This window comes from Copadichromis virginalis, linkage group LG22, assembly GCF_057382275.1.
Source record: "Copadichromis virginalis isolate Kocher_CV1m ecotype Utaka linkage group LG22, C_Virginalis_male_GT1.1, whole genome shotgun sequence".
Lineage (NCBI taxonomy): Eukaryota > Metazoa > Chordata > Actinopteri > Cichliformes > Cichlidae > Copadichromis > Copadichromis virginalis.
Window position 1 is genome coordinate 7,283,615 of NC_140638.1, and position 27,712 is coordinate 7,311,326.

Below are 27,712 nucleotides of genomic sequence, written 5' to 3' on the forward strand. Positions count from 1 at the left end.
AACACAGTACAGACACTTAATACAAAGAAATACACCAGACTTCAGAATAATCAGATAAATTACAGTCCAAATAAATATAATCCTTTAAAACGCTGTAATGAAATAAGAAAATGTAGCTTCATACATTTTCTTATTTCTTAGCTCGTCCCATTCGCAGGCAGCAGAGCATTTTAATGTGTCTATCAGAGGTCTACCTAATGTTAAAATGTCCTGTGAATGGACTTTGGTATGCTATTTAAACGTCACAACAAGGGTGCGGAGGTAGACCTTCCCACTTTTTTATAAAAGATACAATGATGAGTGAGAAAAGCAGCAGTCTGTGACGAAGAGAATCGAGGGGCTTTCAAAGTGCACAAATGACATAAACATAATTTCCTTCTCACTCTCCTCTCTCCAGCTCAGGCCACAGCTGCCTTCCAGGCGCGCTACTCAGACACGTTTCCCAACAAGGTGTGCCTGCAGCTGAAAATCCGCGAAGTCCGTCAAAAGATCATGCAGACGGCCACGCCAGGAGCCCTCGAGCCCGGAGCGTTGGCCGAAGCCAGCCCCGCCTCTTCCCACAGCTCCTCTTTTAATCAATCAACCCGGGAGGATGCAGGGGTGGAGCAGCAGGGAGACAAAGGGCGGAGCCCCGAGGAGCCGAAAAGCGAAGGATCGTAAGCTGGAGAGGGCGACGGAGCAGAAGAATGGAGGAAAGACAAAGAGGGAGAGAGAGGAGTGCGTTAACCAGTGAGGTCCTATCTACTGGCGCTAATCTCCATCAGACCTGGGCAGAAATGTGGAATGTGGTCACAAATAATTCAAACTACTCAAGGCGCGCTTGGATCATCTAATCAGACCTTTAAAAAAAAAAAATCAAAAAGCCTCAAATATGGTCAAATCACATGCAAGTCACGATGAGTCAAGTGCTTCTTGTATTGTTTTCGCTGTTTATTTTCCAAGTATCCAGAATGTCTTTAGTTAACCCTTTTGCCCGGGTCTGCTCTCAGCACATTTGTACAGTAGTTTGTAGTTTGACACACAAACTCTATCTCTCTGGCAAACACACACATGCGTACAGACACACACACCAGCCCTGGTGCATATGTAATCTCCAGCATGCACATGATCCCACAGAAACACGCATACACGCTTAACAATCAGACTGTTACTCTTGGTTGGCAGCCCCCAGGAGTTGCTACCAAGGACCACGACACACAAAGGCACTTTGTCACTTATTGTGCAGATGCAGTTTGCTGTTGCCAGCCAGCCAGCCCTCAGATGCCATTGACTTGACCTCTTTCTCGTCCTCCCACTCCTCAGCACAGTGGTCAGGACATAAAAACACAACCCCAACGACCTCCACTGATATTTCACAGCCCCTCGATGCTGCAAGACAGACAGCACACACACATACACAGTACACACACACAAACACGCGTCCGTACAGCGTGAGTACACAAACACAGTCAAACACCACCACCAACCCCGCCCCTTGGTCTGACCAAGCCATCGGCCTGCACAGTTTTTAGTGATTGTAGTGAGAAGAGAAACTGAAAGCATGAAATTTTATTCGCTCCTGAAAAGAAAAACAAAACAAACAAATAAAAACAAGAGGGCAGGAGTCGTGATGTAGTGTGACCAATCTTTGCACCTTCAGTTTATTGCCATTATGAAAGACTCGAGTCATTACTGGCGGGAGCTGATGATCTATATGTCTGTATGTCTGCCGGGGGTCATGACCCCCAAAACCTGTGCGAACAGGCACCATAAAGAGATTATGTAAAGAGACTTTTAGGTTGTGAGGCTTTGAAGAATCAACGTTAAACTCGACACCGACCAGCTCCCAACAGAGCACGGAGAAAAAGGGCGGGAGAAGGAAAAACTGGATGCAAGATTCATATTCCAACGATGGGAAGACGTGATAGCGGTGAATACGGACAACATGACGAGAACCAAACTTCTCTGAATCTCCCCCCTCCCTCCCCCCATGGATATGATGTTGCTTTCTCTCATTATCGTGGAAATAACCAGTTTTAACGTGGCCTGTTTTTCTCTCTCGTGGCTCTATTGTGTTTCTTCTCCAGCATAAAAAAATAATAACAACAACAACAACAAAACTCTGGACAAATAAGGGGACAAAAATCAGCGTGTGCCCCGTCTCTCCCCTCCCTCCCCTCCCTCTACGATTTCTCACCAGACACAGAAGCGGGGGAGCAGGGGCGTTTGTCGTTTTGTAAAACGTTGAAATCAGGTGTTTGCACAATTTGTGCGGCCCTCTCCGTCTGGGGGCCGCCACAAGTTAAATCAGGAAAGTATTGTTTTTAGAGATTGTTTTAGTAGTTAAAAAATAATAACTTGTTCCTTATGTTATCAATCACCCTTTTCCTCCTTCCCTGCTTTCCTCCTCAGCCCTCTCTCTCTCCTTCTCCCCCCTTTACTGCTCTCCTCCCTCCGACCCTCAAGTGTTGTCTGAAAGTGCCCTTAAGCACTGGTCCCGGGTCAAGCGCTATGTAGCTCAGGATGGTTCTGGTTAGGGTTAGTTCAGGGAAAGCGGATCCTAGACCAGCACTGGAGGGCAGTCTCCGGAGCCCTCCCCTTGTCCCTCTCTTCTCGACACTTTATCCTTTCCCATCAAATGGTGCAATAGGACTTTTTTTTTTTTAAATGGGTGGGTTATTTTTTTTTTTTTTTTCGGGGCAAGGCTCTGTGCCATAGATATTAAACCCAGTCAGACAGTGAGAGGGATGAGCTGTTGTCTATAAATATGGTATAAAAGAAAACAAAAAAGAATCACGCAATTATTGTTCTTGTTGAAGCGATAGAAAGTATAACTTACTAAAAGTCAAAGACAATTTTTAAATAGCACTTTTTGGCTCTTTGCTTCTCGAGTGAAGAGTGGGGGTAGTTATTATTATTATGGGTATCTCTATAATTTCTCTGTATACAGTTGGATGTGTGAAAAACAAATATATATACCGGTATTTCCATATATGTGCATTTAGGTCTGTGTTTGGGTGTTGTGTGTATGTTTTGGCACATGCAGGTAGCGTGTTATCACGACCAACCTCTCGTTCTTTCACCACACAGCAACATTATCAATAGTATATTTTTCATTGTATCTACATTCTATATTCTACTCTAGAGACAGTATTTTTATAGTCACCATGACTATTTTGTCTGCCATCTTGACTGTTATCAAACCCAGTTGATTCAGGATATATGTGAAATATATATATATATCTATATATATAGATATGTAGATATATCTATATATATATATATAAATACACACAGGTAAGAAGAAGACTATCAATTCACATTACTTCGGGGTTAGGGCTGTAAAGTGTCTGTCTGCATGCATGTGCAATCACATGCACGCGTGCACACACCCACACAGACATATGTGCATACACACACGTATGCGTGTACACTGTATGATTGTGCTTAAAAATAAACTGTCCTTACTTTGGAGAAGGAAATTTTAGGATGAGCGATGTGAGTGTTATCTCATAAGCAGGCATGTTGACCATGTGCAATATTTCTAAACAACAAAAAAAGACTAAATATTGAAAATATTAAAGTTCTAACACAACCTCTTATGTGCTTGCATTTATTTCATGTCCCTGCATTTCTTGAGTCTTTTATAATGTCGTGTGTCTTATTTGTGAATCTGTGTCGGTGGGAGATGAATCTCTGCAAAAATCATAATGGCAGCAAAATCCCAAAATCCCTGGAACATACAGTGTGTGCTTCTCCAGCTGGCCTTTATCGAGCATATCAGTGTTGAAAGTGCTTATTGGATTAGAGCAGCCTTTGAGATTCAGGTCATATTGGGCGAGAAGCTGGGTTAAGTTAAGGAGACCTGGTCAAAGAGCTTTCAGTACAGTAAAACAGATGCTCTGTGGGAAGCTGGAGATAACACCTGGCTGCCCACGTCTGAACCCTAAATAAATCCATTGGCCTTCATTAGTTCTTTTTTTTTTTTTGTTTACCCAAGCAAGACATAACACCAAAGGCATGAAATAAAATGGAAAAAATACATTTAATTTAAAGGATATGCTGTTAAAGATTTAAACGGCACAGCAGTGTTGAACCTCACAGTGATCGGTCATTGAGTTTTATTTGTATTTCCAATATTTATGTTACTTTTATTACATTTTTACAAAGAGAAAAATTAATATAAGAGTCCAGGCTGTAATATGAACTAAAGTAAAAGGGTGTGAGTTATTTCCGAGAAAAAAAGCTAAATTCTGTGATGTATCTTGAATTTTTTGTTGCTTTTCTACAAATGTTATAGTTTTACATTTAAATTTAACTGTAGCTGCGGCTCTTTCTGGCCTACATCCCTCCTGTTAATCCAGTTGAAATTTGTAGTTGTTTTGATTTGTAAAATTCAGAGCGGCAAACCTAAGTAGCGGTTGGCTCTAACTCCATCTCCCAGGTGTCATTGCGTGCGGTCTGTTTCTAGGTGTCTAGCAACAGCTATAAGCCCAGACAGCCGGCGGCAACGGGAGCGGTGTTTCTTGGTGTGTCTTTGGTGTGATTGTTCGTTGCCGGTTGTTCATAAGTAATAGTGGTTTAGCTGAAAAAACGGTGAAACAACAACCCTGACCCCTGCACAGAGATATGAGCGGCAGCGGGCGGCCCAGGACCAGCTCGTTTGCTGAGCCGCCAGGTGTTCCAGGAGCCGCTGCTGCGTCCGCCGGATCAGCCGCTGCCGTGGGGAGCAGCACAGGAAAGACCGGGGTCTCGCAGGCCTCCGGTAGCAGCTCGTCAGGATGCTCCAACCTTAAGCTTGCCAGTAAGTTGTAATTATCTACTAACTCCTTATCAGAATGTGCTGAATCAATATGTCATATTACAAGTTACAAACTAAAAACTACACACCGTCGTTATGTGTCACAGCGCAGAGGAAAGTCGTTATTTCTCCGCGAACTGGCTAGCAAGGTTACTAGCCTGCTAACGTTAGCCACTTGTTTTGTACATTACTAGTTCCCTGTCCGGCCGATGGCTCTTTTCACCCCGTCTGGTGTCAAGACTGTTTCACATGCCATCATTTTAATCGAGCAAAACTAAAGCACATTAAAGATTTGAAGTAACTAACTAATATGTGTTTAAAAGCTGCAAGTGGGTTGGATTTTTTTATTGTGGTCATTGTGGCTGCTGAGCTGTTAAATCAGCTCCGTTGTTCTTTGTGACCAAGCTAGACTGTAATACCCCAAGTTGAGTGCTCAATTGAAGGGTCTTTTGTAGGTGTAGCTGAGAGTGCCATTAGCTAACAGTCTGAATCCACTGGTGGAGGGTCAGGGCGGAAAAGTTGCATATTCACCAAGGTCACCTGCGGGGTAGTGTTAAAAAAAGAAGCTTAGCAGCAGGTGGCCGACGCCTGGAGGATGCAAGTGATCCACGTCCAACAGCAGAGCCCAAGGAGTGGGTTTCCTCAGTCTGAGGAGAAATAATAGTATGCCCTTTTATCACTGTAGTAGCGGGTGTAAGCAGAGATCTATGTGTGTGTGTTAATCCAAACCTTATCCATTTGCAGCCACTGCCGCGTCTCTTGATATTAGAGCCCAAAAGGGAGGTCATCTCCAGTTCAAAGCCATGTGACCCCTAGTTTCTCTGCAGCAGAACAACACAGACTGATGTCCTATCAAATGTTGCCTTTGGCAATTTAAAGATACTCTTTTGAATGGTTGATCAGGTGTTTTTTTGTCATGTTTGAGCAACCTGCAAGCTATACCTGGAGGCAGAATTTCTGTCAGTAGGATTTTCCTGAATATATCACCAGGACTGTGATATTTATTTATTTTTATTTTTTTAAACAAGTTCTTTTTGTAAGTTGGGTAAAAATACTTTAATCCATTTTTGTTCATCAGAAATAATAATAAAAAATTTAAAAAAAAAACACCTAAACCTCTGATATGCTTAATTGTATAGCCAGCCTCACTCCCAGCAGACCACAGTGAACCCGGAGCAACGTTGACACGTGAGGGAATGAAGTGATTTGGGGGATTAAAATTAAACTTGGACATGGAGCTTAGTCAATGCAAAGTTGAATTGTAGTGCTTCACAGATGACTGACAAGCCTATAAAAAAAATAATAAAACAAATGAAATAAAAAGTAGAGAGTAAATTATAAAACCAAACAGAATAAAATACAATAACTTATTTTATTTATTTTAAACCATACATGCCTTTTCAAAAGGAGAAGGGAACACAGGAAGGTAACGCCCGATAAATATTTGAAAGGGATTTAACATTAATTACATTTTGAAAACTAGATACAGCAAAGCCAATTTAAAAAGTGGTAAGCTATGTCTATAAATCATACTTAATCACAAGCCAGGCTGAAGAGGCCGGTTTTAGATTTTCTATTTCAGTGATTGTTCCTGTGATTTGAAGCATAAAAAGTAAAAAGCTGCCCCACCTGGTATAATGGCGTATACTCTGAGAGCATATAAGACACATTAGGGCTTTTTTCTGGCTAAAAATGGACCTTTGGGGCAGTGATGACTGCAAATATAATCACAATTTCTTCCAGTATATGTAAGGCACAGAATCTGTGTTGCCTTACTAAAGTCTACATTAAACATTAAACACCACTAACAAGAATTTAAAAAAAAAACAAAAAACCAACAACTTTGAAATCATAATCCTGCTGATCTTTCTTTAGGTAGAAAGCCAACACTTTTTTGGTTTTTGCTGGAAAACTCCTGGATTTGTGCAGCAAAGGACCGTAGGGCCTTAATGCGTACCATCCATCTTGTCCAAATAAGCACTCAGGCTGCTGTTTTTTCAAAGACTAGATAGCTGAGCATTTTTCAAGCCTGCTTTAAAAGCTTGGTCACTTGGAGAGATAAAGAAATGGTTTCACTTTTGTGGCATTTTTAAGGAGATAAATGGCAGATCTGGAGATAAATCTCACATGAGAAAAGTTCAGCTCTGAGGCTCCGTCCACACTAATGCGTTTTGAAAACACATCGTTTTCTCTCCATTTTGGCCTCCCATCCACACCGGATGGCGCTTTCCCCAAGGAAAAACGCAGCGTTTTGAAAACGCTCTGGAAAACGAATACATTTGAAGACGGTGCGTTTGCGTCGCAGTGTGGACAGTGAAAACGCAGACTTTCGAAAACGATGACGCATTTTAGTCATGTGATGCACTCATGTGACTAATTAAACAAAGATAGCGGAGGGCATTATACAGCTGTTGTTTTATTTGCTCTCAATTTTGACAGCCCTTTTAAACATTAATATCAGTTTGTACATGCTCCAGATAGCTTTTCTTCAAATTCTTTAATTCTCACTCGCTTTTGCAACTTTGTACTTTTGTGTTACTTGCAGCAACATCTCCACCTCATTGTTAGTCCATTTGAAAAACTCGGTGCTTTTCCTCGACATTTTGCCGCGACATTTCAACGAGCCGGAAAGTAAATAAACGGCTGACAGAAATGAGGCAGGCCGAATCTTCTTGCGCTTCACGCATGCGCGGTACTGGAACGTAGGCGTTTTCTGCCGTTTCAATGTGGACGCACAACTCTGTGGAAATGACTGAAAACGCTACTGTGGACTCCGAGCGTTTTTCAGACGAAAACGCTGTTTTCAAATCTATCCGGGCTAGTGTGTAGCCTGAGTCAAAGTCCACAACTAAATCTCTAACGCGTTGGCTTGTTTTTCAATGGATCTGTCTGTATAAAGACTGGAAAACATGTAATGTTGAGGCATTTCCTTGATGTTATAAAATACCGGTATTGGTCTAATTTCAGTCCTTTGCTCTGAATATGGTACTTGTTGTTGGTAACTCTTAAAGATGACATTTTTACCTCACTGTGTATTAAACAATAAAGAAAAATGCACCTCCTTATAGCTTAGATTAAATAACAGGTTGCTTACCCACCTGGTTACCTGCCAAAATAGTTTTAATTGGTGTGGAGATGTCCTGAAAACCTTAGTTTTCTGCATTAAGGCCCTGTGTGAATGTACCTCCTGAGCTGACAAGCCCTGACATGTCTTTGAAGTGAAGGAGGAGGACTAAAGACATGCTGTGTACAGTAATCCTCTATGATTACATTTTTGCTGAAATACGCTGTTATTAATACTTATATAATCACTAAAATATTTCTCTCTTGGAAATTAGAGTACCAGCATCAGAATTGATGCTAATATTATGGGATGCTTGACAGTGAATTTAATTTTTTTGTGTGTGTATGTGTATTGTAGAGTTTTTCTATTCAAAAGAGGAAACAGGTCCTGCTTCCATGAAGCAGAACATTTCTTCACATCGTTGTATAATTACCTTGTCGGCTGCTGTCACCGCTGCATCCAGGAAGATGTTCTCTTTTCCTGTTTTGTTTTGTTTTTTTTGTATGGTCTGTGAGCAGCACCAGGATTTATCTCAGGTCTGCTTCATGCATAAAGTGTAATTCCTTTGCAGTGTTTGAAGTTTTATAATGCAAAATACAGTTGAGGATCTAACTTCTAGTTTCGTGCTCATGGCAATCTGATGTCAATGCTGGATGAATGATATGAGGGCTTGACTTTTGCAATGCAATATATAAAATTCAGAGCATCATACCTGTACAGTGGAGGTTGAACATGTAGGACACAAGTCAGGGGCAAGAGACCGTTCGCCTTCCAAGTAAAAGTTGTGATGTTTGAAATGTGTTTATCCATCGGTAAAACTGAGAAAGAGTTATCTATTTTCATTTATGCTTACTGCTTATTCTTAGCAAGCAAGTTGGGGGGAAAAATGCAATTAAATTAAATCCTGGATGTTTGTCCTTCACACGAATGATGCCACACCTGTAACTGTGAAGCTTTTGTGTAGGTTAACAATGTCAGTATTTCAGGCTGTCTTTTAACTGTAGCAGGTGTTTCCTGGCTTAGAATAGGCCTTGCTGTTGAATAAGTCTGTTAACTTATTCAACAGCATTCATGCGTGTTTCTACCCTTTGAAACATTGTTAAATACTAATGTTGTTAATAAACGAGTGCATAATTCCCAGTAACACACATTTAAAACATTTTTTTTTAATCTGATCCACACAAATATTTATTTTGTTAGGATTAGGTCACTCTACCTGTGACCTGGACAAGCTTTAGAAAACGGACAGCTCAGTGTCAGACTGTCAGTTTGATAAAGTAGGAAATGTGTGTTGAGTCACTATCTCTTCTGTGAAACACTGCAGAGGCGTTTCTGATACAATCATGTGATCACCTCAGGCTTGAGGGTATCACAAGGTTGGTAACAGCTACATTGATTTTATGTAAAGTTGATGTAAATCAGCTTACAGTTTACTCACAGATGTAACCTCAGTGTACCGGGAAGTGGACATGTTTGTTTTTTGGTTTGTTTGTTTTTTTATGGACATGTTAAACATAACATGAGTGCTATACTCTAAAACAATAGAAGCCTCTTTCTTCCACCAGCAGTTCTCCCCACAGAGCAGATGCCCTGGTTAGATTTTTTGGAAGATGCTGCTGCATTAAACTGCATATTAATAAGGTAAACTTAATTCTCTTGAACTACTTTGCTTTAAAGTGTGGAGTTCATCTAAGTGCAGTTTGTTTCTTGTGTGTAAAGATATTAACACAGAAACCTGCTGCTTAAGTGTGGCAATTCAGACTACTTCTTGCATAGTGTAACCCTCAGCTGACTAAATTATTTGGCTTATAAATTACCAAGTACGCTTATTTATGGTGCCCATTTTATTCTGTATGGGACTTCAATGTATTTACATTTTGTTTTCAAAGTTTAAAAGGTGTGAAATTATCTTCCATTCAATTAAACTGTGTCCACACCAGAAGTGATTTGCTGCACTGTAGTGACCAGAGATCACAGAATGTACATATTTGGCAACGCAAAAGTGGGCGGGACCTGAGATAAACTTTTCTCAACTTGCAGCAAATGACTGAAGGGGCTACCAGTGAAAGTGTCAAATGTCATATTTGTCATAAGACCTAGTGGTAAATAAGGTAGAGGCTTACTAGACAAGATGGACCTTGTGATTTCCACAAGTGATCATCATCAGTTTCAAAGCGATGCACAGTGAGTGAATGGTTTTCTGTGTGCATATGAATCCTTGTTTACTCAAGTTCTGTTTCAACTGTGGTGTAAAAATTTTCAAAAAGGAACGAGGGGCAAGCTTATTGATGGCATTTAAAAGCAGCTGGAGATGAATGGTTCACGTTGGGTTTTCAGACAGACAGGAAAAAAAGGAGAGAACTGAATAGAAGCTTAACACTCGGTGGTTAATGCTGACAATATGTTTTGATTCCAGCTTACTTTTCCACTGGCTGCAGATATTTGTAGGTTTCTAGCACAACTCTATTCCCGCAAGTAACATGAGGGGAAACTTTTTGTGATGCACCATTACCAACTACATTACTAAATCTATTTGCGTCAGTAATACTAGAAAAGGAACACTTAAGGTGGGTACAGTGTGCCCTTATTATTTTAACACCAGCCTTTTATCCTCTGTTGTGCTTCTGTTTCAGAGCAAGTCTAAACAAACACATGGTTTTTAGATGTGTCGTATTTAAAATATTTGCAGAGAAACATTCAAAATCAAGAGTTCTGCAGCAGTAAATCTTGTTCTAGGTCTATTATCATATATAACGATTATGGGTGGGAAATTACAATAAAATCAGAGTGTTTATTGTCGGGACTTGCATGCAAGTGTTCATTTTCCTTGCCACAACAATGAGCCACTTGCAGTAAAATACAACGTATAAATATACAACCAAATTCCTGTTAAGAAACATTTTTTGATTAGAAATATCCCAGTGGGAGATAAATGTTCAGCTGAGGTCATTATTAATTTGACTTGGAGGTTAGGAGGAGTAGATGCAACACGCATTTTTTGATCTGGCTACAATGTATCAGCCTTTTAAAAAAAACAAACAAAAAAACTGCAGCTGAATTGGTGTTGGTGTGACAGAGTTTGAATAATGGCATGCATGCAGGGATTATTTCCTCCTGGAGACGCGTGTTTCCCGTCTGTGAATGTCAGGTGAAAGACAGGAAGCCAAGCGGTGACACACAATGCAGCGCTGGTAGGAAAACACTGAACCGTGAAGCGGTGATAAATCAGGAACTCTGACGGAGACGGAGAAAAGGCTTCATCTTTATCGTGATAGATTAACAGCCTCGAGCAAGTTACAAGCCCGTGGAAATTATTTTTCATGCTATAAAAAATAATCAGCAGCAGAAGGGGGGGGGGAGCAGCATCTAAGACAGTTGCCCTACTTTTAACCTGGACAAGTGAGTGTGTTCATCAGGGTTCAGAGCTTGAACCCAGTCAATGAGGTAGGGAACCCACTGACACGGTCACGCTGCAGGCCTCACGGTTTCAGCTGTAACAGATACTGCCATCGTGTCATTTGGATAACCAGGACAGTTTGCTGTGTGGACACAGACATGCAGGAACACTAGGGTATGCAGTTCTGTGTGAACGAGAACAATATCAATAAGTGCATTGTCTTGTTTGGTAAACAGAGCATTAAGTGTGTGGACATAGAGTGGTAGTGACACAGAACCATCATAGCTACATGACAGTGTTGCCCCATTATTTAGACTGCACAGATAACACAGGAAAATTAAATTTAAAGTTAAAGCAGGGTTGTCATATTAAGTTTAACCAATGGCCACACAGAGAAATGGGAATCGGATCAAGGTTCAGACATAGATTAAGCCTAATCGCAGACCGTCAACACAGGTTTTCATTGAGTTTTTCGTTTAGACTGGGCCTAGGCCTAATCCATGTCTGGGAAACCTGCTGATGCAGTTTATTCGAGGTTTTTCCAGGCTCAAATGAGTCTTTAAGGGTATTGCATAAAGGCATGATTGATCCACATATACTCAAAACTAAGACCCGTCAATTTGCCAAACAAAAATGACATTTTTAATCTTGAGTTTAGTAAACCCCACTGAAAACACAGTATTGGTGATTTTCATTTGGTGGAAACCCAAAACTACTTTGGTCTGTACTGGAAATTTCAGAACTAGTTGACAGGAACAACAGATGATTCCCAAATTTTCATATACAAGACAGTGACTTTTCTGCACGAGGCATATCTTCCTATGAGAATTAGTACTTCTAAACTATGATTCTACTTGGACTGTTGAGGAAACGTTTTGTGTGTTTGTATCCCCCCCCCCTTTTTTTTTTATTTTTTTTTTTACTTTTATCTGTTTGTTTGTGGTGGTGGTGTTGATGATGATTGATTGAAGTGTACATGCTAATTTATCAAACATTTTGACACTTAGAAACCTTGTTGGTAAAAAATAGATGTGAAAGGAAATTGGGCCGATGTTGGAGATGCTTTACACTTTTCTCAACTCCAAGGCATGCCTTATCTGATAGAGAACAACCCATGCATTTAATTTCTTTTTGCAGTATTCTGATATTTCTTTCTTTGTAAGAGACTGGGGCTCATCGGAAGAATGTCACCGTCCTTCGGTCTGTGATTCAGTTTTTGCTTTCACACCTCGACCAGCTTTGACCTGAGAGAGAGTCACGGTTTCAGCCACGTATGCAGGATTTCTGTTCTCAGGATTATTTTTACATGCAAAAAATAGCCTCTTTTCCACCAGCACCTACTCAACGTGACTCTACTGAGTTTCGATTGTTTTCCATTATAATTGATTACTACCTCAATGTGGGTGGTGGTATTATAGCAAGGTCCTGTGACATTTTTATGCAAAACAAACACAAAAATGGAGGGCACTTGTGCGTAGCCATTTTCATCATTTCCAGGTTTCCACAAATGACTGGTTTTATTCCTGAAAGTTGCCCTCATGACTCATTGACTGACGTCACTCCCTGGCCAATCAGTGGCGTGCAGTCTGTTGATGGCACATTTTCGGCTCGACTCGGCTCACTTGGAAATCCGTTCGAGTAGGTACTAAAAAAGTACCTGGTACCAGGTTGTACTACCACCTAATGGAAAAACCTAAAAACAGTCGAGTGAAGTAGGTGCTAGTGAAAAAAACGGGCTTTAGTGAGCGAACATCTAGCTGACAGGAAACGAGGTGATGGGAAAAACATGAAATCATGTGTGCAAACCAAAGTCACCACCTTAATGATTGAACCATTCGGGTAGGTTAGATGTCTGGGTAATTGAACCTCAATCTGAGGCTCACGTGTGAAAATGTTAATGGCAGAAAAGTATATTTCCTCCATTTCAGTTAAACAATAATTGAGTGAAATGCTACAGTCTTCCCATTATACTGGAGGCTAATATATGGCTGATGATGCTACAAAAATAATCCTTTTATGTTAGGCTGTTATGACTTAAAAAAAATTTATGAAGACAAAGAAAGTGGCTGGCCTATTTTTGGGTCCATTCCCACTTTAATTAGTCACAGCGTCTTGAATATGAACTCTGTCTTTCGCTCCTTCTTCCTTGGAGGGTTTTGTAAAGTTGACAATCATTCACAGGCTGTCATTAACCTAAATAATCACCCGGCCAGTGGAGAGACAGCCCAGATGTAAAGGCTGTTGGCAGTCAGTTGAATGTCAGGAGTGCTGTTTAGTTTGTATCCTAAAGGTCTTTCATTTCTTTAAGTCTCATAGAAATGAGCCAGAGGGATGACAGGACATTTAAAACCTCCTTATAACTGTTCTGTGGTCTGCAGCACAGTTAACCTCACTATAGCTACAATTTTTAACATGCCTCTTCCTGCTTGTTTCCTAGGAGACAGCGGGAAGGTGACAACAGTCGTGGCCACACCGGGTCAGGGACCAGACCGCCCACAGGAAGTCTCCTACACTGACATCAAGGTGAGAAAGAAAGAAAAACTGAAGCTCTATGAAATTACAACTTTCTTTTTCCAAGTCTTCTCCTCATTTTTGTTTTGTCTGTTGAGGATGGTTTTACTTAGTTGCTGCATATTAAACGCACAGTTGTGAACAGCACATGTAAAGCCCCCAGTCTATGTAGCAAGTAGAGACCAAACACACTTGTGCAGAACCAAATGCTTATACGTCTTCTTTGGTTTCTTTTGGATTTTTAAAAATCAGAACAACACAATTTCAGTTTTCTTGAAACTAAAAGAAAATGTATCAAAATCAAACCACTTTTAAGGACTTCTGATTGGTTCTTAGTAGCATCCAGGTTTCCCCCCCCCCCCCCTTTTCTCCAAGAGCAAAATGAATTTATAGTTTATGTAGTTTGTAACAATGAGAAACTGAAGTTGAATCAAACACTTGGCGAGTACAGTGCGCTTGTCCTCCATTTGTCATTGTTGGTGACGCCACCAAAACATCCAGTCTGTAGGAGAGTTTCAGCTGATGGGTCATCATGATACAGCATCAAGCAGATTTTTCACTGAAGCTGAAATATTTTCAACCCACACAGACGCATTATTGCCACTTTTCTTATTGTCTAACAGAAATTTTTGGCAAACCAAATCGTGCATAAACTTTGTATGTAATCTCAGCAAAAACTGCCCTCATTTGGTATGACAAGGGCGTTAAAGACGTTAAATGGGATCTGTCGTTCTTATTTCCAACTTTATATTTTTATTGGATTCTCGTGATTAGTTTTTGATGAGTTAGTTTTCATGAGTTTTTAAACGTCACAGGTTTTAGTCCTTGAGGGCCAGTGTCCTGAAACTTTTAAACGTGTCCAGCTGCAACACAACGGAATAAAATAAGTAGGTCATTAGCAAGACTATAGAACTGCATGCTGAGGTGGCAACCCCTAACCTAACTCAAGTAAATTAAAATACATGTATTTGGAAAAATGTACTCCTAAAAGTACTTTAATTGCACCATGTTCATTCACTCATGAGCTACTGTAACATCACCACCTCAGCATGAAGTTTCAGAACACTGGCCCTCAAGGACTGGAGTTTGACACCCATCCTATAGAGCTACCAGTGGAACAATCTGAATCCTGAGCTTTTGGCTCACAGGGATAAGTCAAACGTTATTTGAAACTTTAATCACTGCATGTGGAATTAATAAGGGTATTGGTCAATGCTGATATTTCCATAATTATTCTGCCAAGCCATAAAAATGCATGATTTTAAAGGCGCACATTCTTTTGCTTGTGTCTTTGGAAAAAATGACATAACTGTGTCAACTGTAGCCTGAAACTACATAAAGAAGAGTGTTGCACAGAGCCAGGCTGTTATCACTTTTAAGATTACTTAATGGCTCTGTAGGTGTGTGTAAATTCAGATTTATCACACTTTTATCACAAAGCCAATAAAATCGTCGTTTAGGCTTATCAGAAATACTTAACTTGTCTGATGCCTGCAGCAGTGGAACGTTATCATTATATTTGTATAATTTGGCAAGAGTCTTAAGCAGAAATAAAATCTGACTACAAACATCTCAATGTGCTTAATCGCCATTTTTAATACCTGTAATTTTAATACCAAAGGATTTAAATGGGAAAATTGCCAAAGAATTTTGATTTATTCATGTACTGTTTCTGTGCTCATGTCTGACTATCCATCTATCTTTTGTGAAACAGTCACAAGATTTAATCTATTAAAACATTTTCTTGATCATTAATTTCCCCTCTTATTTATTTTTATAAACAAATTTTCTACATATGTCCACATAGTTATCATTTCACAGAAGTCCCGCATGAGACCCTTAACACTTCTGTTAGATTACTAATGGAATTTGGTTGGACACCATAAATCGTTAGGTTTAGGCATGAGAAACTACTTCATTAGTTTTATAAGAATAGGCTGAGGTAGGATTAACAAAAAAGGAAGATTGTTTGGATTTAAATACATAAGTTGCTATTTTATAATTTAAATTTTGTGGTTGTTAGAGTGACAGATCTCCACTGAAGAGTCATCATATGCGCTGTAGGCTTGAAAAAGACTTTCAGAAAAAAACAGACTATCAGTCAAAGATGGATAGAGCCAATTTATTACTGTTAAAAGAATGGAAACACCAGCAGCTGCAGCTTTCAGGAAATTAAATAAATGTTTGTGGTTGATCACCTGATGGGCTGTCCTTCAGTCTGACTCTCCTGTTCTGTTAAAACCTTGCAGGTCATTGGGAATGGGTCGTTTGGTGTGGTGTACCAAGCTCGCCTCATCGACACACAGGAGATGGTGGCCATCAAAAAGGTTCTGCAGGATAAGAGGTTCAAGGTAGGCGTGTAATTTAGTTTCTGTAATAATCTTATCAATGGCACCCCCCTCACCCTCCTTGTTAATAGTTTTCGTGATCACTTTGTTTACTTGGTTTCCCTCATTGACTCATGTGTCTGTTTGTACAGAATCGGGAACTACAGATCATGAGGAAGTTGGACCACTGCAACATTGTCCGATTACGTTATTTCTTCTACTCTAGTGGCGAGAAGGTAAAAAAAACAAAAGGGTCATGGTACAGACTACTCTAAAGAGAGCTGAAAGAAGAGATGGTGAAACAAAACTAACATAAGTTAAGCTATGGTTTATAAAAAAAAAAATAGACATAAAATAATTAAACCTCTCTAAACTCCCAGTAGTTTCAGTATGTCGAAACTATAAATAAAAGGAAATGGTGCATGTCCATAATACATATACAGATGCTCAGATATAGCATTAAAAAAATAACCCAACCCTAAAAAGGGGAAGAAATTAGTTTCTTTTACTGATAAATATAGAATCTGATTTAATGTTGCAGAAGTAACTTACTGGAAATGTTTTGTATCAGCGTGCGAGGTTATGCCAGGCTTGTCTGTCTGTTTGCTTAGCTGTCTTAAACCATAAATGCTTTAACTACAGTTACCTTTGTGTCAATCCCTCCATCCTTTGCAGAAGGATGAAGTGTACCTCAACCTCGTGCTGGACTTTGTCCCCGAGACGGTCTACAGGGTTGCCAGGCATTTTAACAAGGCCAAGAGCATTATTCCTATCATATATGTGAAGGTAATTCTGCCCCTAATTTCCTTCCAAAACATTTCCATGTTGTCCAAGTCACAGTATTTTTCTGTTGCAGTTTTTATTCTCCAAAAACTTCAAACATTGTAAAGTTCAGAATTTCCTTCTTGTTTTCAAGAATCTCCTCAGGTCTCCAGTACAAATACCAAGCTTTATGCTATTTATGCCTCTTAATAAATTATTTCTATGTTGTCTGATTTTTGTATTTTGTGTTGACCTCCAACAGGTGTACATGTACCAGTTGTTTCGCAGTCTGGCTTATATCCATTCCCAAGGTGTGTGTCACAGAGACATCAAGCCCCAAAACCTGCTCGTCGACCCAGAAACTGCCGTCCTAAAGCTGTGTGACTTTGGCAGGTAAACTAAACCAAAAAAATTTCCACACAAATCAGAACTTAATTTAACAGTAGTAGCAGGATTACGTTTATCTGCCTTTTAAGTATATATATTTTTTCTGAAATCTAATATGGGAAGAATAACAGCATTTCTAATGCTTAACACTTAGATTCTGTTCTGTGAATCAAGTTCAACATGCATAGGACTGCAAACAGTCTGAACAGGGTAATGAAGGTGGTTGTCACCTCAATTCAACTCATCTAATCTAGCTATGAGCACATTCATGTGAAAGACTTGGAGTTTGCTGCATGTGATTAATTGGAAACGAGGACACGTCAATGGCTATTAGAGCATTATACTTCACAAAGGAAAAGCAAAGAGTAATGTTGTAAAAATACAAAAAAGTTAACCATAAAACAAGCAGAAAGTAACACAGCTGCTGTAAACGTGTGCTGAGAAAAGCCCTGTACAGAGTGTGAAGTATTAAACAGTGATGTATGGTTTCATGCGTCTTATATTAGATCCAGAAATGACAGCTGGCAAAAACTCAAGTTTAGCGTCAGGAACACGGCTCTGTTTTTATTTTTGGTAGTATTTTATTTTTTTTATTCAAATGCTTATTTTTCTGTTTCACAAGCACACACGTCTCTCCCAATAGCCTTTCTCCTGCACTCAAGCTGCATTACTGATCTCCTCTTCAGTATCTGCAGATGATGATCAGGCATTTGGTTGAAGATCAGACTTTAATTACAATGTTTAATTACCGTATTTCCCGGACTACAAAGCGCACCTAAATATTAGCCGCACAAGCTAAAATCAGGGGAAAATCCTGTTTTGTACATACATTAGCCGCACCTGACCAAAAGCCGCAGGTGTTTCAATGTTGACTTATCATATGTAAGAGAATATGCACAAAGGGAATTGTCAGGAAAGAGATGGCTGTTTGGAGACATCACTTTTATTAATATTTTGAAAAACAAGTTATGGGTACATATTTGCACATGTAGTACATAACAATAACCTACAGCACACCAGAACAATAGATTCGGACTACCTTTTAGGCTCAGGTGCAGTGACACAGCTTTAACAAGAAGAAAAGTCAAGTCATTCACCACCATCTTTCTCTTCTTCCTGCGCACTAAAACCACCAAAGTCCTCTTCTCCAGTGTCGGATACAAACAGGCTCAGGATGGCTTCGTCATCCACTCTTCTTCTCTCCTTCGTTGTCACTTTCAAAACCAAAGAAATCCTCATTGTCAGTGTCAGAGTCGAACACCCTCAGAAGGGCCGTGGCGGTGTCCTCCTCTCCATCATGCAGCAGTCCAGCCCTTCAAAATCCGTTGGTGATCGTGGATGTTTTCGCACTTTTCCACGCTGTCAGAATCCACCGGTGGAGTTGGGCATAACTTGCTTTTTGGGCATAACTTGCAAGTTTATCGCCGCTCATCATCCACGACTCCCGCTGAACGCGTAGCGCTACTTTGAAGTTTGTTTTTCGCGCTACTTCGTACGGCACTACGTTGCCTGGCGGACGGACATGTGACTAACATACCACTCTTGAACCCCGATCCTTCCGCCAGGCAACGTAGTGCCGTACAACAGCGGAACACACAAAACAAATCGTCTTACGATATGACAAAAATCACGGACAATCCATAGAAAAGCCGCACCTGACTAAAAGCCGCAGGGTTCAAAGCTTGTGCAAAAAGTAGCGGCTTATAGCCCGACATTTACGGTAGTTAAATTAAGACGTTGTTAAATGAAAGGACTCATATGGTGTGTAATAAAGTGTTAATCTTGCTCTGCCCAGTTGTGTTAATCTGTCTGATAGAAATAAACTATAATTCAAAACAGCAAATGCCTGATTGCAAATTTTATAAAAGTCATCAAGTACTCTTTTAAGATTATATTGCTTTATGAATGTTTGTATATCATAAAAATTGTTTTCAAATTTTGCTTGCTGACAGAAGGGGAAGGTAAAGGAAAGAAGTTAGTCCTCAGAGTCTATATTTCTCTTTGATGCTCAGGGAAATATAAAAACTTCCGACCCTCTTACTATCTGCACACAGAGGCATCTTCCAGGAATAGTGTCACTATTTTCCAGACAACTGAGTGCTCAGTAGGGAGTCGTTTGGTATATATTGATCTCCTATCTTTCTTTTTTTCCTGCCGTCTTTGTTACCATTTAACGTGATTCTTGTGCTTCCTTCAGCGCAAAGCAGCTTATCCGGGGTGAACCAAATGTGTCGTATATCTGCTCACGGTACTACCGCGCCCCAGAGCTGATTTTTGGCGCCACAGACTACACAGCAAACATCGACATCTGGTCAGCTGGCTGCGTACTGGCAGAGCTGCTGCTCGGACAGCCCATATTCCCCGGCGACAGTGGAGTGGATCAGCTAGTGGAGATTATCAAAGTGAGTTGTTTGTTTGTTTGTTTGTTGTTTTGTTTTTTCATTTAAGTCTTTCTGCACCATTCATTTATACTATTAAAATGTAGTCTTGCAAACACTCTGTTTGAAGTAAATGTCTTATCCTCCTCTTCTGTTCTCAGGTGTTAGGAACACCAACAAGGGAACAAATTCGAGAGATGAATCCAAACTACACAGAATTCAAGTTCCCGCAGATCAAAGCGCATCCTTGGACCAAGGTAAATAACACCTGAGGACGAATAACAGCAGCACAGTCAGTTTTCTCCAGGTCTATGCTCTCTGGAAGCAGGTGCACTGTGAATAAGACCGATCTTTTGTCTGAAGTGAGAAATAAAAGTTATCACAGTTTCATCAAGTAAATGAAAAATGTTATGTTGGTAGTTTCTTGTTAATTATATTGATGGCACTGACTTAGATGTCAAGTAACAGTCCCAAAAAATGAAGTATTGTTGTTCATAATGTTAAAAAGAAAATGGCAAAACCAGCAGTTACAGCTTTTATACTTTTTCAGACAAAATGAATCATTTCTGCAAAAGTAAGTTTTAAGAAATGATTTAAAAGTAGATGCAGAATTTGCTAACCTCGGTTCTTTTGCAAAACAGTTCCTCAACTGCAGGGTGTCTAAATTTCCTTTAGTCTGACCCGAGGAACTTGGGCAGTGACTCAGTTTTTGAAGGGGAGTTGATGTGTAATATAGTCGGCGAGCCCATGAAATGCTTTACATTTAAAAGTTTAAAGTCATTTCTGTATCTTAACTGGTAGCTACTGTAGTGTAGCAGGGATAGGAGTCATTTGGTCTTTGGTGTCATTAAGTGTATTTTCAAGTGAAGTCTCGTTCAGTTTGGTGCCCAACGTCCTCTGTAAGCCTCCTTTATGGTTACTGCAATGGTATGCATGACATCATCACAGCCCTGGGAATATTTACATTGGTGTTTGTGGCACTCTGGACTTGCTAGTTTTCTCCAAAACAGTAGGTGTTGCAACCTTTTCACCAGCGCTGGTGCAGAAGAAGTCAAAACAGGAAATGAAGCAGTCACAGAGGTTTTCTCCAGCATGTCTCATATTTTCCAGCTGTTGCAGCTTCTCTCTGTGTGCATTGCTATATGTTGCTGTAGAGCTGTAACACACTCGTAGACATGGCGCCAGGTTAGAAAAACTGAGATACCAAAGCACGGGGCACCTACAGCTAGGACATCATTTTTGTTGATGTACCGACTGCTGCTTCCAGTGCAACCATAAAGTGCTGCCACTCAGAAGCAATCATTAGGCTCATCTTTATTGGTAGGTTTATTGAATTTTAAAGCCCTATAATTTATCTTTTCCCTTAAAAAAAGGACCTAAGGAGGAGGAGAGTAGAAAACCTCTTTTAGGTGCACAAGTTTATTAGAGTAAAAAAGAGAAATCCTGTGGTTGTGAGGATGAGGCCACATGGACTTGAGGTGTTTTTAATGTTTGATTAACTGAGATATACAAAAAGTATATACTCAGCATGCAGCCAAGAGAAGAATCCCTTGTAAATTTACTACAAAGCAGCTGGCTCTACTTCAAAAGCTGCCTGCTGTTGCCTTTGTAGATGCAGAACTCCTGCATAGAAATAACTGTCTGTCATTTTGGGTTAACTTTGGGTTAACTTCCAGAATGGAAGAAACCCTGCATTGCATGACACTGGTTAAACATACTGGCATATGGAGCTTGCCAGTATGTTTAACCAATGTCTTGCCAGTATCAAAACATGTTGCTTGATGTCGGAACTTTTGAAGAAAAGCTCTCGTATTTCCTCAGGTGTTTAAACCTCGCACCCCTCCAGAGGCCATTGCGCTTTGCTCTCGGCTGCTGGAGTACACGCCAGCCTCACGCCTCTCCCCGCTAGAGGCCTGTGCACATGCCTTCTTCGACGAACTGCGCCAGCCAAACACGAGGCTGCCCAGTGGACGAGAACTGCCGATGCTCTTCAACTTTAGCACCACAGGTAGCAGAGTTAAAGTCTCGTTTCCTTCCCTTTTTTCTTTGCTAATTGTTCAGCTAAGTTGTAGCTGCTCTGCATGATGATTCTATGTCTGTAACACGACTTTAAAGTCAGTTTGTTCTGCGACTGCTGAGGTGTTCCGGTTAATTCAGTATACCTCTTTTGTTCTGTTGAATGACACTGCGCTCTCCTTATGACTCAGCGCTAAATAAAAACTCTCCTTTTATTCTCTGCAGAGCTGTCGATCCAGCCTCAGCTGAACTCAATCCTCATTCCTCCTCACGCTCGCTCTCACACAGCTGCTTCTGCACACGGTGGGAAACTCTTATTGTAATTTTACTGACACTGTCAATAGCAGCTGAGAGGGAAAAAAACTGAAATATATTTTTATGTTTTACCTTTTTGATTTTATTTTTTTAAAGCCAGACACTGAAGAATTAAAACTCTTAAAATTGTCTTTATATTTTTGAAAACCATCTTTATATCTCATGGAAACATTTTAATAAGCACACCTTATTTAAGTCCCATCCTTGATGTCCCCATCAACATCGTATATTTGTATAAATTTGAACACCTCTGTTATTTTTAGTTCATACAAATCCTTAAAATGCCTTGTAGGGAATTAAACTCATTCACCTGAAAAGTTTATGATGGCCATTTGGTAAAATTGAGACAGGCTGCACAAAATTCTCTAAGTTTAAATGCCTTAAATTAGTTCTTCAAAAGTCTTTCAAAAATATTATGCTGTTTGTACGTCTCAGCAGTAAAAATCTTATGGTTTTGTTGTCACCCTGCTGGGTGGGTGGGCGGTCAGCATGGACACCAAAGTTTGTAAATCCGATTACTCGAGAAGGAAGTCGCCTAGGACTTTCAAATTGAAACTTAAGCTACTGTTTTGTACAGATTTAAAATAGATGCAAAGTTGATTTTAAGGCCTTAAGAGGTTTCTGAAGATCTTAAGAGTCACCTTGTGTATTTAAAAAAAACAAACATAAATCTGACATAAATAGTTTGAAATAGAAAGTTTGGGGGAGCGGGTGTTTTTATTTTGTTTTTTCTCTCCTGACACAAGATGGCAGCACTACGCATAAAATTTCAGACTGATTATTTTCTATTACACTGTCTGATGTTTACTGCTCTGTAAAGCTGTAAAGCTTCAATTTAAAGCTCACTGTACCTTTTGCCTCTTCTTCCTCTCCCCTTCAGATGGTACCGGTTCAGATTCATCTCAACACAGTTCAGTACCAGGATCTCTCAACAGCATCTGAAGCAGCTTCTCACCCATCTGCCTGCAAAGCATCACCACGTTTTCTCAGACACACACACACTCTGTGTCCACAGCTGTCCACCATGCTGCTTTGCTATCTTCTTCCATGGTCTGTTTCTGTACAGTAAATCCACTGAGCAAACCCTTCGTTGTTTAGGTGTCAGGGTCGAAACTACGACAGGAGATTGTTACACACACCGAATCGTCCCGCTGCTGCTCGGGTGGTTTTAGAAGGTTCAATAGTCGGGGCTGGTCCTCTGTATTATAAGCTTTTGTTAACCATTTTTTTTTCATTTTTGTTTTCTTTGTTTTTATTTATTTGGCTAGGTAAAATCATTATATACCTGTTTTTCCCCCCTCACTTTTAAGATTATTTTTTTATTCAGTGTTTTTAAATGAGTGCACGCTGCCTGAACAAGACTAGAACTGGGCCCCTCATCACAGGTCATCACAGTAGGACTTTAATTTAACTCAGGATGGGAGAACAGTTGCAGGGACATTGACATTATTTTAGTCCAGTCCTCTACCTAAGTTACAAATCAAACCTTCAGCTGTTGTTGTTTTAGCTGCAGATGGAAGAAAAAAACAGGCCACTGCCAGATAAATGTCAGTTTGCCTCGTGTTGGAAACGAGCATCCTTACAGGTGTGTCTGCTAAAGGAACTAAACGCTTCTCTGACTAAACTATATATACCCAACAAGGAAGGAGTCTTAATTTTTTTGAGGCTTGAGACCCTTTCTCAGTTTTTAACCATGTTTTTACTTTTAAAATTAGGTCCCACATTGTCGGCCACAGAGGCATATTTGTAGGAAAGGGCACTTAAGTGCAACTCGAAAAGAAGGCATCACTTTTCAGGAAATAGTTTTAGACCTATTAGGGTTGGGGGAAAAGAAATGGCCTCCTCAGAAATGTTTCTAGATGGCTGGACAGAAGCGTGGCTGCTCGTTCTCCTCCTTCACAGGTAATTTGGCTGCGTTCGCCTGATCATGAAATGTCAGGAAAAGGTTCAGACAGTACTTTTAGTCTTAGATCAGTGTTGTGAAAGAAGATTGCAAAAGTTCCCCATAATGTGCAAGTGGAGGTGGAGACTTTATATTAAAAAAAAAAAAAAAAAGTCTTTTCTTTAAGCAAGCAGAAAAGGAAAACTTTCAACCTTCCCCAAAGACATGTTTGAATTTCAGCCTTCTCTGGAAACGGCTCTGTGTTCTGCTGTTTTAACTAAACCAAAAACGTAGTTATTTCTTTACTATATTTCCATATTTGCTTCCTTTTAAAGATTCAATTCTGTGATATGAAGTCAGTGATATGAACATATAAATTGGTGTTACAGTCTGAAATTATTCAGACTTTTAATGGCTTAAAAACAAGAAGCAGAGAATTATCTGATTGGTCCCTCATCCGGTTTTTGTAGTTGTGTGGATATGAAAGCCTCGAAACTTCAGTTAAAACTTAGCAGAAAAATTGATTTAGATGCAAATCATGTCCAGATATCAGAAAGCTGTTTTTGTCTTTTTTGGGGGTTTTTTTTGTTTTTTTTTTTTTTTTAAATCCTCCTTGGTTTGGAAATGTGGCGCTTGAGTATTTGTCTCACTGTTGATTAAAGGCAGCAGAGAAACAAATGAAAGCTCCGGCGAGTTCGTGTTTATTTATAAGGTTGTCTTTGGATGAGATTGGAGTTACTCTAAAGTCGTGGTGATGGTGCGAGGATAAATGGAGCTGGGCTATCAGCTCATCAGTGCTGACGTAAGAGGAAGCATATCTGTAGGCAAGCAGGGAAATCCCTTTAAGCTGAGTGTGTCTGTGTGTGTGTCTGTGTGTGTGTCTGTGTGTGTGTCTGTGTGTGTGTGTGTGGTACTCCTGTGTTCTTGAGGACCAACTCTGATTTAACCCCCGTGATGGTGAGGATGTTCTTCCTGTCCTCACTGCATTGTTTTGTTTTTTTTCTTTAAGTAGTTGGAGCCCAGAGAGTGAGTGTGTATGTGTGTGTGTGTGTCTGTGTGTGTGTGTCTGAGAATACTCCCACCTACAGTCTGAACAGCCAGTGTTTTAGGAATAGAGCAGCCAACAATACTGATTTTTAGTACGCAGTACAGACCACTTGAAAGTTTGTAGTATAGTATATTTGATACTATTGTACCATTGCCTCCACCTGCTCTTTTCCTCCACCCCACCTTTTTTTTTTTTTTTTTAAATTGCTCCACACGTTCACATTAATTTTACACAAGGAGAATCACTCTTCCCCGCCAGCCGCTTCATTTGTTTGTGGCGCGTTAAAGCCGGCTGCATCCCCCTTTCTCTGCTGTAAGAGCCCAACCAGCACGTTTGATCGACTCTGCGGGTCGACAGCGTTCACACGCAGAGCTGTCAGTCTTTTCTGACGCAATGAAAAGCTGTGACCAAGCCTGAGGAGAGGACTCAAATGTGGCTGGTTTCAGAAGCCATTTTACTTCCTAACTCCCCTCCTCCTCTTATCGCACGTGTAAATATCACTGATTTTTATTTGTTCCTCTTTTTACTTTTATTACAGAGTTGTTTATATCTTATTTCCCCTCATTAAGCTGTCTTAGTTCCTGCATTTTTGTAAATAATTTTTTTCACTATCCAAAATGTAAATACTGCAAAAGTGAAAAGGAAAAAAAAAACAGCCACTCCTCATGTTTGTTGACGATCTTTCTCTCTCCTTCTCTTTCTTGTGTACCAGTGAAACTGTTTAGTAGCTCGTCCTGTTTCTCCTTTAGTCCTCTGTGGACTGACTGACTGCTGAATGAGCCTCTTATAAGGGTTCTGTTCCATAATGCTCTCTCTCAGCTCACCGAGTGTGAATATAATCAGCTAATCTGACGCCTGTAAAGGACTGAGCCATTTAAAAGCAGCATCCTGGGTTTGAGTCTATCCCGAGAAGCCAGCCAGTGACGTCAATAAATGTGAAATGTCCAGAACATTAAACCATTAAAGTGAGACTTAAGGGGTTTATTTTTGATTTAAGTGTGATTATATCTAAAAGAGCTGTTTATGTACAGGATGTTCCACTTACTCCCACCTGCACTAATTCAATCCTCCAACAGGTCCTTTTCCTGCAGCTTTTCCCAGAAAGAGGAAAAACATAAAAAAGCAAAAGAAAATCTCTTTGCAGGTTGTGCAGGTCATATTTACAGTAGTCATTACCTTTTGACTGTAGATGGCGAACACCAGCAAGCCTAATCCTTATAGCACAGATAAAGTAATGCACTCATTTTCATTATTAGGCTAAGTAATTGCTCCTGTTACTGCTTCACAGGGGGTAGAGTACAAAGTACAAGCAGCCCATAACAATTCAGTGAAGGTCAGTGCACAGTGTAGTTATTTTATTCCTCACACTCAAACGCACCACTCTCACTCATTTCAGTCATAGAGTTGGGTTTGTTAAGCACAGACTGTATATAAAAGATGGACGTAGCCGCTGATTCTGAAAAGCGAAGCCAAGGTTCTGGTTGCTTAGATGACCCATCAGTGTATTTATCACCTCTTCACACGTCAGTCATTGGTATCCTTCGTTTCAGTCTCTTCAATCACTCGTCTTGAAGTGTAGTTTGTTTTTGGACACGCCCACTTGTCTGTTGTTACTGCAAGTCTCTGAACATGGTGCTTATTGGTTAACAAGTTGCGATCTTGCTTTTCTTTCATTTCACAGTCGGGTCTACCCCCTCACTATGATGTCTCGTTACAGAAAGCTAAGATGGCGACAGTGAAAATATCTGCTCAGGGGCTTTATAACATGACCTCACTAACCAACGGGTGACCTGACAGGAGTTATGTCCATCATTTATTTACAGTCTGTGGCATAAAGTTGAAAGTTAACTCTTAGCTTCTCCAGCTCCAGTTAAGAACTTTTATCAGAGTTCATAAAGCTCTTTAGTGTTTTTTGTTTATTTTTATGTGTGGTTGTACTTCCTGTATTTCTTGCCTTGTAAGTGGAGCAGGTTTAAAAAGCACCTGAGATTTACATGTCCTACTGAGTTATATGATGGTGCTTTATTAGGTGCCTCTGTGTCTCCCCCATTATACGAAATGTGTCCTTCAGTGTTGGCGCTCTGAGGCTTAACCACAGCTCCAGTTGTCATCGTCATAAGGAGCTTGGAGGAGTGTTGGTGACTTTCCAGGATTAACAGGTTTTCACTTTTGACTTTCACTTGCCTCAATCTATGCGTTTATAAACTGCTTGGTTATGGTTTCGGAAAATTTTCGTGCTTTTTACCCAGAGCATCACAACACAGATGCCAGCAGGTTTGACAATGCAGTCTTAACTGACGCCTCGGGATCAGAGCGAGCGTCTCATTAATTCTCATTTTGGAACAGAACTCTTTTTGCTTGTGACAGTTTGCAAAATATGATTACTGTGCAGTATCGAGAGGAAAAGTGTCGAGCGATCTCACAGGTGTTTAGTTGGGTTAGAGTCCAGCTAGTACTCAACATGTGGGCATTTTTGTGTTTATGCGCTGTGTGGCATTCAGAATCGCTGCTAACGATCACAACAGGGTGGACATGGGCGCCTGTGTTACGACAGACCTATCAGGTGTGTGTGGATGTACATTACTGACAGTTTCATGAAGTCTGAATCTCAGAAATTGTTCTTAAATTCTCTGAAAACTCAGATGTTAATATTACCTCCTTTAAAAAAAACAAAAATCACATCTGTTAATTTTTTATTTAATCTGTTTACTTTAGTGTCACTCTGGCCCGTAGACCACTGAGCCTGAGTGCTGGAGGGAGAGGGAGAGAGAAACAAACAAGTCTGTCTCTGTTCTGTGTGCGTACGATATGGACTCATTTACTGTAATAAAGTGATGAAACTGTG

General features: G+C 40.2%; 2 protein-coding genes across 6 annotated transcripts in view; both read left to right on the plus strand.

Moving 5' to 3' along the window:
• cica (capicua transcriptional repressor a) overlaps nucleotides 1-3,574 on the plus strand; it is a 51,358-nt gene extending 47,784 nt beyond the window's left edge. For all 5 annotated transcript variants that reach the window (XM_085446864.1, XM_085446867.1, XM_085446868.1 and 2 more), the window contains one exon: nucleotides 398-3,574. In XM_085446864.1, the coding sequence (XP_085302990.1) occupies nucleotides 398-660 (263 nt within the window). In that variant the 3' untranslated portion in view covers nucleotides 661-3,574. The remainder of the gene's footprint in view (nucleotides 1-397) is intronic.
• Nucleotides 3,575-4,409: 835 nt separating this feature from the next.
• On the plus strand, nucleotides 4,410-27,712 carry LOC146682590 (glycogen synthase kinase-3 beta-like). The gene is made up of 11 exons (XM_085445266.1): nucleotides 4,410-4,783; nucleotides 13,679-13,764; nucleotides 16,002-16,103; nucleotides 16,232-16,315; nucleotides 16,755-16,865; nucleotides 17,104-17,234; nucleotides 19,426-19,630; nucleotides 19,768-19,863; nucleotides 21,428-21,614; nucleotides 21,848-21,925; nucleotides 22,818-27,712. Exons 1-11 carry the CDS (start codon nucleotides 4,609-4,611, stop codon nucleotides 22,877-22,879), a joined length of 1,317 nt encoding a protein of 438 aa, XP_085301392.1. The 5' UTR covers nucleotides 4,410-4,608; the 3' UTR covers nucleotides 22,880-27,712.

Coding starts and splice junctions, on each gene's coding strand:
- LOC146682590 (XM_085445266.1), top strand. CDS start 4,609: ATGAGCGGCAGCGGGCGGCCCAGGACCAGCTCGTTTGCTGAGCCGCCA. Junction 13,765..16,001: donor TCTCCTACACTGACATCAAG/GTGAGAAAGAAA, acceptor AAAACCTTGCAG/GTCATTGGGAATGGGTCGTT. Junction 16,316..16,754: donor TCTACTCTAGTGGCGAGAAG/GTAAAAAAAACA, acceptor CATCCTTTGCAG/AAGGATGAAGTGTACCTCAA.